Genomic DNA, 16,079 nt, shown 5'->3' with positions numbered 1-16,079 from the left:
GTGACAGGTAATCTGAAAGAGGAGAGATGCTAACCTGTGTATCCCCAGTGCCTGATGTGCCGTGTGCCCATGGCCTAGGTCAACTATGGTCAAGGTCTATGAAACTTAACTGCATCCTGGCCCTCCGCCACTGAGCTGGACTTCCTATCTGTTTAAGGGGTTGAGAAGTTCCTTGAAGCCTTCTGAGAAGAAAATGCATTTAGCACATAAGGTGTCATTGCAGTGACTGGAGATAGAATGTATAATTGAACCCCAATTTTGGAAAGAGCCCCCTAGCCATCTACTAACAGCAAACCTCAGAGCTTGGGTGACAAGGGGCCCTTGTCACTGGGAGAAACTTGGGCAGGCGAAGGCAGCAGAGGGTCCCAGGTCCTGAGGGGAAATGTCCACCTGTCCTTTTAGTCCAGACATGTCTAAGTAAGGTAGTAATGAACTTGTCACGAACAGTGCCGTAGGTATACAGAAATTGGTGGTACAAGCAATATAGTTCACCTGAGTTTTAACCAAACATTCTTCTCTATACCAATTGTATCTGAACTTAGGAGGAACTTCTAATGCACCTGTGGAGGTTCCCGTCTCTCTCCATTCATGGGATTGAGGGTGCGTTTGATGAGCCTGGAGCCAAAACCGTCATACCTGGCCGAGTTATAGGAAAGTTTTCTATCCGTCTGGTCCCTCACATGAATATGTCTGTGGTGGAAAAGCAGGTAACCAGCACATATGATTCTTCAGCCCAACAGCTCTATTACTGAGCACTGCACACTACGGTTTAGCCAGCAATTTGGCTGTCAGCACTGAAGGGACTTTTTTTTCCCCCAGTACAACAGAGACTGGAACACATATTAAGAAACCGATACACTTTTTTTTTTTTTTTTTTTTTTTTGGTCTATTTTCCATTTCTTGGGCTGCTTCTGCAGCACACGGAGGTTCCCAGGCTAGGGGTCGAATTGGAGCTGCAGCCACCAGCCTATGCCAGAGCCACAGCAACGTGGGATCCGAGCCGCGTCTGTGACCTACACCACAGCTCACAGCAATACTGAATCCTTAATCCACTGAGTGAGGCCAGGGCAAACTCATGGTTCCTAGTTGGATTCGTTAACCGCTGAGCCACAACTGATACAATTTTTGTTGAGTAAAAATCTCTTTGCTCAATTATATGAAATTACAGTAGTCAGATAAATAACTGTATGGAGTTGTAGGGATCGGAAATTGAAGTAAACCAGACGGCAGGATTGATTTTACACATGGATGGACAAACTCACTGCTGACGGCTGGACAGAGCCAGCAGATCTCAGGTCATCAGTTTGTCTGTGGCATCTGAAATCTAACTGAAAGCAACCATTTTCATGAAAACCTTGTCTGGAGGGAGTTAACGAGTCTAAATTATTCACCTATCATGGGTTATCCTAGAGTTTAACAGAACGTAGACTCTGGATAAATGAGCTCAAGAAATACCTCCTCCCAAGCCCCTCTGTGGCATCCTCGCCTTGTACTGTCTCCTCAGTCCTGATTACATCCTGCAATGCCCTCCTCCGCCTGCCCTCCCTTTTTGGACGAACTGTCCCTCTTTCTACAACATGTACATTCCACGAGGGCAGGCGCATCCTGGTCTTGCTGGGACCCAGCACTTCGGGCAGTTTCTGCCTTATGACAGGTGTCCATTAGTATTTATTGAAAGACAGAAGTATTTCAGAGTACAGAGTTTTTCTCAGAGGATGTCCCCAGTCATAGCTGTGACATCGCCAAGGGAAGAGAAGGATGCTACCGGTGAGTTTCCTTCACGGCTTAGCTCGGAACTGCCCCCACTTCTTGGAAATTTCCAAAGGCATAGCACTCCCCAAATAGTCATTAAGGTGCTGATAAGTCCCAAAGAGGGCCTGTCAAGTGGAGGAGTTGTCCATGAATGGGGTTTCACAATGACCAAGACTTATACTAACCACACGCCAGCAGTCAGACGCTGCAGTGGTGGTGGGGCAGGGCCAGGGTGGAGGGGATGGTGAGTTCTTCCCGCTGCATGAAGCTCTCAGCCCTGGGGCTCCGCTCGCTCCATGCTGTCCCTGTGGAAGAACCAAAGTAAAATCACAGCACTTGAATCTTTCGGCTTCAGGTTTCAGCCAGTTTCATGTGTGAGAGAATAACTTGAGGAGTTCCTGTTGTGGCTCAGTGGGTTAAGAACCCAACTAGTATCCATGAGGATGTGGGTTTGATCCCAGGCCTTGCTCAGTGGGTTAAGGATCTGACATTGCCACAAGCTGCAGTGTAGGTGGAAAACGTGGCCTAAATATGGCGTTGCTGTGGCTATGGTGTAGGGCAGCAGCTGTAGCTCTGATTCCACCTCTAGCCTGGAAATGTCCATATGCCACAAGTGTGGCCCTAAAAGTCAAAAAAAAAAAAAAAAGAGAGAGAGAGAGGACATTTTCTCTTACAACTGACAACATTATCTTTTAGGTGAAGCGACACCTTGAATCTACATTCTCCAAAAGAAATAGCTCCAACCAGATGACCATTTCCATGACACTGGGACTACACCCATGGATTGCAAACATTAGAGATAATCAGTATCTTGCTGCAAAGAGAGCCATCAAAACAGGTTGGATTTAAGATATTTTGAGTTGTCAGTTTAGAGTAGGACGAAGGGGTGTGCCTGATGGGGCAGAGGATAAAGCAGACAAGTTTAAAACCTCACTATCAACTCTCCTTTTACATGGGCTATGTCACTCCATACCACTCTATCTTACAACTGTCTCATGAGCCCTCTCAGCAGCCTTCTGATTTCACAAATTAAGGCAGGTGTGGCTGTAAAAAAAAAGAAAAAAAAAATGAAGAAGGAGCTAAGATGAAGGGAATGAGCAAGCTGACACCAGGCCACCCTGTGGGGATTTGCTTTTCCTGGTCACAAGGAGATTTGGTTTTAATGGTCTCAGGTCAGCACGAAGCAGGGAACAGAAAATGAGACATACTACATAAAGATGGGGCATTCTCCAAGAGCCACACTCACCCTGGAGGAGCGAGGTGTGTGTATATAAGCTTGATCATCCTTGCTTGGGTTTTGCACGAATACAAAGACTCCCCTGAGAGTTTTAACTATGGACCCATCTTGACATGGGTTTAATATCTATTGTGTGTGGTCCAGTTCTTCCCACACCCATGCTGGGCTGCCTTGCTGGCTGATGCAAACAGCCCCAAGGCAGGCCACATGAGATTTCCACTGAAGAAGCTTCTTGCATGTGAGCTCATTGTATAAACTTACATACACATGAGAAACTCAATTCCTGCCTATCCGACTCTAAAACCAGTGGACTTTTCACAGTGCCACTCTGCTTCTCCAGAGGAAGGGAATAGCTTTATTTGTAATTTTCTTGGTGGTGCCTATTTTGACCTCACATTTCTAAGACCTGGACAGGATCATGTGGTTGGTGAGCAGAAGACACATGCCTGGGCTTTGGCTGCCTCGGAAGGGAGAAGGAATATCCAGTCTTTTTTGCAGCAGGACTGGGACAGTACCAACAATGGCAAAATGGGGGACTTCCTACAAGCAGGGGGATTTTGGGGGTCTCTCCAAAAGCTGGGTGGGCGACATTGATCTATGTGCTATATTAGAGCTGAGACCTTGAACCAAGCCCCTAGTGACAGCAGAGCTGGAACTGGAGGCCTGGACCTCCTTGGAGCACTAACTCTCTCTATATTAGGATTATCAGACAGGGGCACGGACACTAACAATCAGAGGAAAAGTCCAAGACTTAGAGTTGTACTTCTCTACCTAATCATTCCCACTCTCTTTAGTTATAGCAGCATTTGCCAGTAAAATGTAGTCACGAAGAAGAGTTAGGAAGATAAATGTATCTGTCACCAGGTGAAGAGAGGGGTGTGATTGAAATGTCAAGGCCTGACATGCTCTTGTAGGAAAGCATAGGCACCTTTGGGTCTATTTGTGTGTGGAACCAGTTCTGCTAATAAAGTCCATCATCTTTATTCCCATTCACACCTTGCTCTGTGGATCAAGAAGACCTGGCATGTTCTCTTGTGTGACTTTGTTTCATTGTTCATTCCTGCTCCATCACCAGCAATCTGTCCTCTAGCCCAGAAGCTTTGAACTTATCTTTTCTGGACCCTCTAATATCTATTAAAACTATTATTTGGGACTCTTGAAAGCTGAGTATAAACACTGAGACATTCAAGTGGTAGTTGACTGCAGCTATTTATTTGTATATTGGTTATAGACAAGAACAAAAAGAAGTCCCACTCTCCCCATATTTAATTCATGAAGCAAACTTGTGGCACTCCTTCCAAAAAATGCATGACTTCTGGAGTTCTCTTATGGTGCAGTGGGTTAAGGATCTGGCATTGTCATTGCAGTGGCTTGGGTTCAATCCCTGGCTTAGGAACTTCCACACGCCTCAGATGTGCCCCCCCCCCACAAAAAAGAAAAACAAAACCCTATTCCAATCATGAGAAAACATCAGAGAAACCCAAATTGAGGGACGTTTTACAAAACAACTGAGGGTCAAGTTCATGAAAGTCAAAGAGAGACCGAGAACCTATCACAGACTAGAAGAGACTCAGCAGCAATGACAAAATGCAGTGTGGGATTCCGGATTCTATCCTGATACAGAAACAGGAAAAGCATAATGATTCAAATCAGGTCTGAGTCTGGTTAATAATATTCCAATGTTAATTCCCTATTTGCCATAATTGTGCAATACTTATATGTTAACATTAGGGAAAGTAAAGGGTATATGGGGACTCTATACTATTTTTGCAAATTTTTTGTAAGTACAAAATTAGCTAAAAATTCAAATATTAGGAGTTCCCGTCCTGGCTCAGCTGTTAACTAACTCGACTACTATCCATGAGGATGCTGGTTTGATCCCTGGCCTTGCTTGGTGGGTTAAGGATCCGGCATTGCCGTGAGGTGTGTAGGTCACAGACATGGCTTGGATCCCAAGTTGCCGTGGCTGTGGTGTAGTCCGAAAGCTACAGCTCCGATTTGACCCCTAGCCTGAGAACCTCCAAATGCTGTGAGCATGGCCCTAAAAAGACAAAAACCAAACCAAACCAAACAAAATATTATTGAAAATATGTTTAAAAAATAGGTCATTGTAAAGAAAGCAAGCGCAGTTTTCTTCTTGACTCTATTGATGACTTTGAAGTATAGACTACATGATATTAAGCTTACCCTAGGTATCCAACTTAATGATTAAAAAAATAAAAGAAAAAGCAAACACTACAATTGAGGGGATTACTGGGGGTAGTCTTGTCATTAGTTTATTCAGATGCCTTATTTTCCTGTGTTTCAGTGTTTGGGACTGAGCCAGATATGATCCGGGATGGATCGACCATACCCATTGCCCAGATATTCCAGGCCACCATCCAGAAGAGTGTGATGATGCTCCCCTTGGGCGCCGTTGATGATGGCGAGCACTCTCAGAATGAGAAAATCAACAGGTTGGTGATTTGGACGGGTGCTAATCCCTCAGGCACCTCTACAAGCTATGTGCTTTAGATGGAGTTTGTATCAGCAACTGCAGACGACTCCTCCTCTGGTTTGAATGGGAGTGACAGTGTTTCTATTTCTTTTGTTAGGTGGAACTACATAGAGGGCTCTAAAGTATTTGCTGCCTTCTTCCTAGAGGTGGCTAAGCTGCATTAATCATGGCAGGAACCTTCCGCCGGGATCTGATCTGCTGACAGGTTCCTTCTCCCACAACCCTGGGCAGGAGCAGAAGAAATTTTGGTCTGAAAATAATGTTTTCCCTCTCAATTAAAATGTCCTTGGTTGTGAGTCTGTGACTCACCTGGAGCACCAAAAAAAAAAAAAAAAAAAAAAAAAAAATTAATAAAAATAAAATAAAATGTCCTTGGAGGAGTTCCTGTTGTGGTGCAGCAGAAACGAATCCAACTGGGAACCATGAGGTTGCGGGTTCTATCCCTGGCCTTGCTCAGTGGATTAAGGATCCGGCGTTGCCAGGAGCTGTGGTGTAGGTCCCAGATGCGGCTTGGATCCCGAGTTGTGCCTATGGTGTAGGCCAGCAGCTGTAGCTCCGATTAGACCCCTAGCCTGGGAACTTCTATATGCCTAGGGTGCGGCCCTAAAGAGACCAAAAAAAAAAAAAAAAAAAAAGTCCTTGGATATTTGGACCAATAATAAAATATTTCCAAGGTATAGGCATTGGAACTAGATTAATGTCACTGTTGCATGCTTTTCTCAAGTTACAGCTCCCTTTAACAACCCGATTTCCCCAAGTCCTGCTGCATCACTCTAAAATTGGACTCACATGTACTTTTCAGGATAACGACAAATCTTTGATTAGCTACTCTCCTTGCAACTTGATTGGCATCATCACTCCAGTTTGTGTTACAGGCTCTGAAGTGCTCATGACACATAATCAGCCCATCTGTGACTGTCCATACTGTATCACCCTTGCTTTTACCATGTTCCTTTTTTTCCACCACTGCCTATCATGACTTCCCCCATGAGTTCACTTTCAGGAGTTACTAAAACATGATACCATATTAACCTCTTGGCTTTCCCTTCATTTATTTTTCCTGCTTCTTCACTAGTTCTGAAATGATCAGTATTCATGTCCACATGGCATCTGGGATCCCCTGTGTGCAGATAACTACTTTTATACTTCCAAGCCCCTTTACCTTTGCTGTGATTGATGCCAACTGCCCCTCCTGCATTCTGTTCTTTCTTCCTGCTGCATCAGTAAAGGCCTGCTCACTCTCTCCAGCATCTGTGCACATGTAAATTCGCCACAGCAGAATTAATCCTGATAGACTTTCTCTCACTCCATTGGAATTTTACTCAATGCCTACATCTAAGTTGCTCAAAGCCTTTAATAGCATCTGTTTTAGATAGAGAACTAATCAACCCTGACATCAGTAACACATTCTAAATTTAAAGCCATCAGCTAATGCTGCATTCAGTAATCATTTTCATTAACCATCTTGTTTGGCTTGATTGGATTTGATGGTGTAAACAAACAAAAAATGCAGTTTTTCTACAGTTAAGTAAATGTAAACAAAGTTAATATTTACAAATTCATTATTTAAGTCACATTAGTGGTGAAGAATTTAAGGATTTATTAGAAATGTTTTTCTTATGATTCTAAATAAAAAATAAACCTAATACATTCCATCACTTCGTTGGTTCTTTTTTTTTTTTTTTTTTGCTATTTTCCCCACCCATGGCATATGGAAGTTCCCAGGCTAGGGGTCGAATCAGAGCTGTAGCTGCCGGCCTACACCACAGCCACAGCAATGTGGGATCCAAGCCGTGTCTACAATCTACACTACAGCTCACGGCAATGCAGGATCCTTAACCCACTGAGCGAGGCCAGGGATCGAGCCTGCACCCTCAAGGATCCTAGTTGGGTTTGTTAACCACCGAGGCACAAAGGGAACTCCGTGGGTTCTTGAAATGTGTTTTAAAACATGCTGCAACTTGTCTTAACAGTCTAACATGGCTGGCCCAGAGGGCCAGGAGTTCCGCTTGCCCTGATCCTCACCATAGGAATGAGAGCCAGGTGAGGCTTTAGCCTTGTGGGAGCATCCAGGAAGGAGCCATGTTTCCTCTCATGCTACAGAACATTTAAATACTGTTTGAGTATTCGCAAGTGTTTGATATTCTTTGCTATTAAGCTTGGTTTGTTCTTGCCAGATTACACAATCTTGTGATATTTTAGATTTTGTGGGACTTGCCTGGTGTATCTGGCAGAGTTTCCAAGAAATAAATATACAAGAAGTTTATGATCCAATTTATATTTTTATTTTTTATTTTGCTTTTTTAGGGCCACACCTGCGGCATATGGAAGTTCCCAGGCTAGGGGTCATATCAGAGCTAAGGCTGCTGGCCGACACCACAGCCACAGCAACATCAGATCCAAGCCACATCTGTGACCTACACCACAGCTCATGGCAACAGCGGATCCTTAACCCACTAAGCGAGGCCAGGGATCCAACCCGCAACCTCATAGTTCCTAGTTGGATTCGTTTTCACTGCACCACGATGGGAACTCCCAATTTATATTTTTAAAAGGGTGTTCATATTATTCAGTTACAAAGCTGGGTAAAGTACATTGTAGCCATTTCTGGGCAATGTAACATGAATTTCACCAATCTGCTAAATTATAAGATTATTCATTCACTGATCTGCACTCCTGCTGAATCTCTGTTAATTAGCTACCAGCAGGCAAGAAGGGGAGGACAGCTGAGGCCACCAAATCTAAGAGAGGAAGTCTGAGTGCAGAGCCTGTGGTTTTCTGCCTCTCAGGGCCACGATGAGCCTGCTCAGCTCTCCTGGGTCCATCTGGGTTTTCTGCCAGGCGCAAGCCATGTGACTATGTGGGTTCTGCTGTGATTTAGGAGCCAGAAAGGAAACACTTTCCAGGTTGGGAACATTCAGAGGGGTGAGAGAAACCTACCCAGTTACTGGCCAGGAAAATCAACTGCAGAAAAATTTAAAAGAAAATACTAACATTTCTCTACTCCCAACCTCTTTGGTCTTCCATTTTCAACACATCTGTCTACTAAAGGGGTCCAGCAAAGTGCACTGCACAAAGTAGGTGCTCAACATTGCTTGCTAAAATTCTTTTGATTCCACAGCTGCGTCTTGGGGCTGTTCCCCCCTGCTCCGCCCCCCACCAGGCCTGCTGTTTTCAGTTGACAGTCTTGGGAGCAGCTACTCCTGGGCAGAGCACATAAAGCGGGTCATCTGGTAATGGGTCTGTGTACCCTCCCAGGCAGCACTTGTCTCCACGGGGGCCATGAACGTACAGCCCATGAGCCCTATCCAGCACCCTTCACTGTTTCATGAGGACTTCACCTGGTTCTAAGCACTTCTGAATTGGGTGCCAGCATTTCAAAATCAGACCTCACACAAATGACATCTCTTGAGCAATCAGAAGAGATGCTGATCCTTGGCTCCTGCTAGGTAACAAACAGCTAGCTGAGCCCAGGAGGGGTTGTGCTAAGCATAGTGACTGATCCATAACATGTGCTCAATACGTGTCTTAGAAGTGGAACAAGAAGGAACAAATAATGCTATTGTATTTGGCTTCTCACTTGTACTGATGGCTACTTTCACCTAAAAAACAAGTCCCTAGGAGTTCCTGCTGTGGTACAGAGGAAACGATTCTGACTAGTATCCATGAGGATGTGGGATCAATCTCTGGCCTTCATCAGTGGGTTGGGGATCTGGCATTGCTGTGAACTGTGGTGTAGGTTGCGGACATGGCTCAGAGCTGATTTGACCCTTGGCCTGGCAACTTCCATATGCCAAACGTGTGGCCCTAAAATGCAAAAAAACAAAACAAAAAAACAAACACAAGTCCCCAAACAAATGCTACTTTGTGATTGGTCAAAATGACTTTTAAACACTATCCTGTTTTAAATGTATTCAATGCTATCTATTGTTTTTATGTTTCAAGTTTGAATATTAATTGAACATGTAATAACTAAAGAGTTAAATAATGATCTGAGGTCTTGATTATATAAGATGTAATAAAATATTTGTTTGTGATAATAATGTACCTATGGTGAAATCTGGCATAATTTTGTTATCTGTAATATTGCCATTCATGATAAGCAGTAAAACTTAAACCAAGGTCTAATACTTGTACTTATTTCTGTTCTTCCACTGATTAACCCTATAACATTTATATTGTAATTTGTAGGTACTTAACAAGTAAGAACTTAACCTTCCTCTTTAGGAAGCCAGCTCTGGGAGGCAGACTGGGTTGAGTATATTCTGGTCTTTGCCTAGCTGTCCAAAAGCTCAAGCCATTAATGAAGTACAAAGATAGAAATACAGGTTTTCTGAAGGAAAGTCATGTATTCTTTTTTTCTTTTTCTCTAGTGTGATGTGCAAGAGAACTAATGGATGGTAGGTATAATGACTACAATTTCTTAACAGTTATGATAAGTAAATAAGTGCTTCTGAGCTTTTTTCGATTAGGTAGGTTGAAGAGAAAAAAATTGTCATTATGTGGGAAATTTTATTTAAAAACATTATTCCAGTGTAATTTCTTATTGAGAATGAAAAAAGATGTCAGATAAATTATGCCTTTGACTATAATAAAATATATAAAGATTTGAATCATCTCGCCTCCCACATTGAAATTCACCAAAACAGCATTCAAAAAAGAACTTAGATTTAAAATTCTAGTGTGGGAGGTTAAGTGTTCATAGCATGCTTTCACTGTTATTGTAGGTAGGCATGTGAATGTAATGGCAGAAAATGTTAAAGGAAATGAGAACTTCAAATGACACTGTTCAAGTAAATTAGTCATTGGAAATTAGTCACCAAAAATGACCAAAGCTTCCTTTCAAACTTTAAACAATTATAATCGAAGGCAGCTATCTAAACTTTATTTAAAACCCCACTTGAAGAACCAGGAGGCAGATTTCAGGGCTACTACATCAAGGCAAAATGAGGAGAGGGAGGTTTGGGAAAGAAGAGTCACAGCGTGGAGGCACCCAATTCTGCATACTCTGCCTAACCTTTGGATGACCTCTGAACTATGCGGGAGGCAGATTAAAGCCTTTGGCTGAGGCTGAGGGAACTGAATGTGATCTTAGTCACTACCATGACAGGAGAGACAAAGTATGGAGTATGAATACAGCCAAAATAACTGCCTGTTAATAATAAGTGCAAACAACCTCTTCAGAGGAACATTAAGTGAATTCAGAATTTCTACATTATATTACTCAGATATCTAGGATACAACCAAAATTACTAGACTTTTAAGGAAAAAGAGTTCCCATTGTGCCTCAGTGGAAACGAATGTGACTAGAATTGGTGAGGACTGGGGTGTGATCCCTGGCCTTGCTCAATGGGTCAAGAATTTGCCATTGCTGTGAGCTGTGGTGTAGGTTGCAGACGTGGTTCGGATCCCTCCTTGCTGTGGCTGTGGTGTAGGGCAGCAGCTATAGCTCTGATTCGACCCTAGCCTGGGAAGTACCATATGCTGCAAGTGCAGCCCTAAAAAAAAAAAGGAAAAGGAAACATGAATCAATCAGATGAGCAAATTAATGAAGATTAACTCGAAGAAGATTCATATGTTGGAATTAGCAGGCAAAATGTCAAAAAGCTATTATAACTGCTCAAAAACATAATGGAAAATATCCCTTTAATAAGCAAATAGGAAATCTCAGCAGAGAAATAGAAACAAGATAGAACCAAATGAAAATTTTAGAACTAAAAGATGTATCTGAATTAAGAAAAAAAATCACTAGCTGCTTTTAACTATTGGAGATGACAGAAGAACCAGGGAACAGAGAGGACAGATTAATAAAAATGATCCAATCTGAAGGTCTGAGAGGAAAAAAAAGAATGAAACCAAAACAAAAAGGAAAGACTCAGTGATTCATGTATAAAATCAAGAGGTGCAATATATATTTAATTGGAATTTGAGAGTATGGGGAAAAGTATTTGGATAAATAATGACCCCAAATTTTCAAAACTTGGTGAAGTATATAAACTTACAGGTGTTAAAATCTCAGAAAACCCCAAACAGGATAAATATGAAGAAAATCTAGTGCCTAGACACAACATAATAAAACTGCTGATAGGCAAAAACACAGAGAAAATTTTGAAATTAGCCTGAGAAAAATGACATATTATAAATAGGGAAAATAAAAGGGAGAAATGATCTGAATGACCTCTGCTCATCAGAATAAAATGGAGGCCAGAAGACATGGAGAGACACCATCATTAATAAACAAAACATCTCTTAAAGAAGCCCCAAAGACATAGATACACACAAAGGCTATATATATCCAAGGATATAAATAATGCATATAATATACATACTTATAGAAGGATATACATGTATATTATATATAAATTTTCCTAAGGAGACACAGGGAAACATAATCAAATTTTTCCTATATTCTTGGATTCTCTAGAGTGTTGCATAACACATAGCAACTACTTAGTAAACACAGCTATCTATCATCATTAGTATTATCTAATGGAACCAAATATTTAAAATGTTTTAATAAGAGTAGCAATATTAGACATTACTGCAACTTAGAAACTTTAGAACCTATTCTGTTTAATTAATAGAATTTCAAAAGCAGGGAAATTTACCCTTAATGACTCATTTTATACACGAGTAAAATGAGATCAAGTTGACCTCATTAAGGTCACTTTATGATGCAAAGGTCCTTTCTTGGCAAAATAATGGATGATGGGGAACTGACAAACTCAGATTTTATTTCACTGCTCAAAGAAGGGAGATGAAATGTTAAATAAATTCCCAAGGTAAGAAAGGTAGCAAAACCAGTCCCTTGAAGATCAACATCATGCCTATTCCGAATGGAAATTGTGTTAGCTATTTTAATTGTTGAGAAATTCATTACCTTGTCATACAAGACTAACACTGTTGAAATAGCTATTAAAAGGTGCATGGGGAGTTCCCATCGTGGCGCAGTGGTTAACGAATCCGACTAGGAACCATGAGGTTGCATGTTTGATCCCTGCCCTTGCTCAGTGGGTTAACGATCCGGCGTTGCCGTGAGCTGTGGTGTAGGTCGCAGACGCGGCTCAGATCCTGCGTTGCTGTGGCTCTGGCGTAGGCTGGCAGCTACAGCTCCGATTCGATCCCTAGCCTGGGAACCTCCATATGCTGTGGGAGTGGCCCAAGAAATGGCAAAAAGACAAAACCAAAAAAAAAAAAAAGGTGCATGGTAGGCTGGAAAAAGGTTGACACTGTAAGTTTAAAGGTAAGTTCCACTTTTACTAGAGGTGTAAGCTTGGAATAGCTATTTGATCTTCTAAACAGCAATTTCCTAGTGGGTTACAGTAAGAATTCGACCAGATAATGTCTATGAAAATTACCCTATAAAACAGTATTAAAAGTGTTATCATCACCGGAATATTCTGATTTAAAAGGAAGTGAGCTGGAACTGTCCTTGAGAGGTTTGGTCTAGAAAGCCTATCATTATAAGGTCATCACTTAAAAACTCCATTTACTTAAAATTATACAAATCTGATTATTTAAAACATTTCCCTATACCTACAAGATAAAGTCAAAACTTCCCAGCAAGCTGTATCTTCACAATCTGATCCCGGGTGGGATAATGCCGCTCCTCTACACCTCTTTGTCAATGCACTTTTCGAGGTGTGGTCTTCCTTGCTAGATTTTGAGTTTTCAAAGAAATGGTTGGAAACTCAAGGTCCGCAAATGATCTCATGTAAGGGGCAGGTCAGGGCGTTGACTAATACGCCTCAGGTCGCGGCTTACTTTCTTCCTAACAATTTTTGTGCTGTACCGTTAACGTTTATAAAAACGGTCCATGCGTGGACGTTTTAAACACCCAGGGCATTTTCGGCTTTTCTTGCCAAACTGGTGAACCAGTCAGCTTTTTTTCCTTCCCCTTAGTATCAGACTCTGCTCCTGGCTCCCTAAGGCCTGCGACCAAGGACCCCTTTTTGGAGTCAGTCGACAGACTTTTTTCATAATCTGGAGTTGCGCACGCGCCTGGCATAGCAGAAAAACCTGGTTCCTGTAGATGAGGGCCTCGGAGGCGCCAGGCACCACTCGGGCCGGCGAAGGCCGAGGGCAGCCGGCCGCCCGCCCCTCGAAGGCCTCGGGGTCCTCTAAGGCGGACGTGCGAGGGGGTGGAGTGAGGACGCTTAGGGTAGGGAGGAGTGCACTGTCCAGGGGGAAATCCTCTTCGGGACCCCCTGCAACCCCTACTTGGCCCTCGAGGTCAGACACCGCTAGCCTTCGAGCCTGACGCGCGTCTCCATTTCTTTACGTTGACTTCTTCGGCTTTCCGTTTTCCTCTCTTGGGGAGGGGCGGGACTTCCTGTTTCACAGCCTAGTGACTTCCGCCAAGAGCTGATAGACTAAAAACAACAGGCACACAGGTCGGCCGGCCAGTCGGGAGATAAAAAGGGACCTAGGCGTGGGTTCTACTAAGCCAGAGCCAAGACCTTGGTTTTCGGTCATGGCGTCCCCCGCTCTGTCCGCGAAGAAGTCCTCGGAACCGCCGGAAGTCGCTCAGCGGAGAGACAGGAAGTCCCTCCCCTTCCTCCCAGAGGGAAGACGGTGAGCCGGAGGAGTCAGTCAGAGGGGTGAGCAGGAGCGATTCCGTCGGCAAACAGGTAAGTTATTCTCTGGCCGGGGCGGGGGGTTTGGAGGCGGGGACCGTCCAGCGTCAGCGCGGGGCCGGGAGGCGGTGGCTTGAGGCCCCAGGCCCGGGCGGCTGGGCGCCGGGAGCCCCGCCAGGGCCCTTCGCTCTTCCTCCTCCCCCCTCCCCCCCGCCTCCGCCCCTCCCCGCTGGCCGGTCCCTCCCGACGCCGCCCAGACTCACCCGACACACGCCCGCCGCCCGGCCTCCGCTCCCGCCCGCTGCTGCTGGCTCCGCCGCCCGGACTTGCGCGGGGCCTCGGTTTCCCCGCGGGGCCGGCTGTCAGCGCGGAGGCTGCGATCCCGCGCACTCCGCGCGCCCCTGCCTGCAGTCGGGAGCTTCTCACCGCCAGGCTTTCCCCGATCCAACCGTACACGCCCGAGCGCGGAGCTGCCGCGGTGTCGGTTTAATGGCCTGGGCGGTCTGGGCTGTGGTTTCCTTCAGTCGACCGCCCTCTCCGGGCCTCCGGAGCTTCGCGGGCTCGCCGCTGCCACCCGCACCTTCTTCCGTTAAGGACGCGGGCGGGCAGTCTGTAACGCTGGTGACCGATCGCAGCGCGGCTGGAAGGGAGGGTCCTGGCCGCTGGGGTTCAGCCGCTATAAGCAGTTAAAGGGAGATCCCAGGATGCCGCACACCGCTGTTGGCAGCAGCGGGTTTCGCCCCAGTGGCTACCACCTCCTGCCAGCCAGCGGGCATGTCCTGTGTACGCTTGCCCGCCTCTGGAGTTTAGTCTGGTGGAGGTGGGCAGGAGCTGCTGACCTCTTTCGGTTGCAATGAGTTTTGAAAAGCCCATTTATTTTTCAAGGGGGGAATTCTGGAATAGGTCATCTTGGCCGGGTTGGCATCCATGGACACGCATGTAGTATTTCTTTATTTTATAGGTAAAGTAATGGTGATTGAGGGGTAAATTTTAAGTTTGTGCAGGTGGAACTAGTCACGATGTGCACCTGTTTTCAGGGAGGTGTTAGTCCAGTTGGAATACCAAATAGGGAAGGCAACCGAGGTATATTGGAACATCATTAATAAAGCTTATTTGATATATATAATATATGTAATATATATCTATATACACACACACTGTGTATACTTCATTTAGCATTGCAGTCTTGTAGGAATTATCACCTTTTCACCAACCGAGACTCAGATTAAATAATTTGGACAAAGTTAAATTACAGATTCAGATCTCAAATGTTTGTTATTCATTCTACTTCAAGTTTGCTACATGTGAAATTGCTAACTCCTATTGTCACCACCAAAAAACATTTAATACAAGGCTCTCTAGTAGCTAATGTCTTCTTGATGACATATACAGTAGTTGGGATTAATGCTGTAGAAGTTGATACTGGTTCCTTTTTTATTTTATTTTTTAAATAAAACTGCATTTTGGAATAATTTCAGGTTTACATAAAAGTTCCAAGATAGAACAGAATTCCACTGGTGTTCACCAAGGCACAGTGGCTTCATTTCAACAAACACTGGTTCCTGCTTCATTCCAGACACCATCCGAGGTGCAGGAAAGAGTAACATTGCTGTAGGTGATTTCAAGAGCCCGTTGAAGAGACAGATACATGAACAATTATAATGCCTTTTGCTGAGTACCAAAATGGAGATATGGTAGCATGACTGGGGTGGGAGTGATGAGAGCTTGCAGGATAGTACTTGAGTGAGGTCTCAAGGATCAGTGGGTATTCACTTGACTGATGGGACATCTTCCCAACATCCATTTTACTTCATTTTGTTTTATTAGAGAACTTCCTAACCCTTATAAAACAGACTTTTCTAATTTGATTCTCCATCCTCCTTACCCCTCCCAAAGTTCCTCTAAGAAGAGCTTTATTCACAGGTATCACAGGTAGTCAGAAGAATCCTAGATTAAAAATCTGTGAGTAGGGGGATAAATTAAAGCTGTTTCTTATGCAGTAATGGAAGTAAATAGA

The 16,079-nt window shown here is 44.0% G+C and overlaps 2 protein-coding genes across 19 annotated transcripts in view; both read left to right on the top strand.

Annotated features, from left to right (window-relative positions):
* Positions 1 to 7,144, top strand: part of CNDP1 (carnosine dipeptidase 1) — a 38,717-nt gene extending 31,573 nt beyond the window's left edge. For 7 of the 13 annotated variants that reach the window (XM_084990324.1, XM_084990135.1, XM_005659819.4 and 4 more), the window contains 4 exons: positions 543 to 707; positions 2,449 to 2,590; positions 5,298 to 5,445; positions 5,584 to 7,144. In XM_084990324.1, coding sequence (XP_084846450.1) covers positions 543 to 707; positions 2,449 to 2,590; positions 5,298 to 5,445; positions 5,584 to 5,650 — 522 coding nt within the window. In that variant the 3' untranslated portion in view covers positions 5,651 to 7,144. The remainder of the gene's footprint in view (positions 1 to 542; positions 708 to 2,448; positions 2,591 to 5,297; positions 5,446 to 5,583) is intronic. The other 6 variants (XR_014824423.1, XR_014824503.1, XR_014824492.1 and 3 more) reach the window with 3 other exon arrangements.
* Positions 7,145 to 14,048: 6,904 nt separating this feature from the next.
* Positions 14,049 to 16,079, top strand: part of ZNF407 (zinc finger protein 407) — a 426,967-nt gene continuing 424,936 nt past the window's right edge. The window contains exons 1-2 of one of the 6 annotated variants that reach the window (XM_084976844.1): positions 14,328 to 14,882; positions 15,541 to 15,673. The gene's annotated coding sequence lies outside the window, so the exon portion shown is untranslated. Of the gene's footprint in view, positions 14,117 to 14,327; positions 15,674 to 16,079 lie in introns of those variants that run through there. The other 5 variants (XM_084976830.1, XM_021073780.2, XM_084976838.1 and 2 more) reach the window with 5 other exon arrangements.

Source organism: Sus scrofa, chromosome 1, assembly GCF_054392235.1.
Source record: "Sus scrofa isolate SSC_HxYL_T2T_F1_AM1 chromosome 1, Sscrofa_HxYL_maternal_Yorkshire_Landrace_v2.0, whole genome shotgun sequence".
In the NCBI taxonomy this organism is placed as follows: Eukaryota; Metazoa; Chordata; class Mammalia; order Artiodactyla; family Suidae; genus Sus; species Sus scrofa.
The sequence above is the reverse complement of the archived record's forward strand: the minus strand, read 5'-3'. Positions and strand labels throughout refer to the sequence as shown.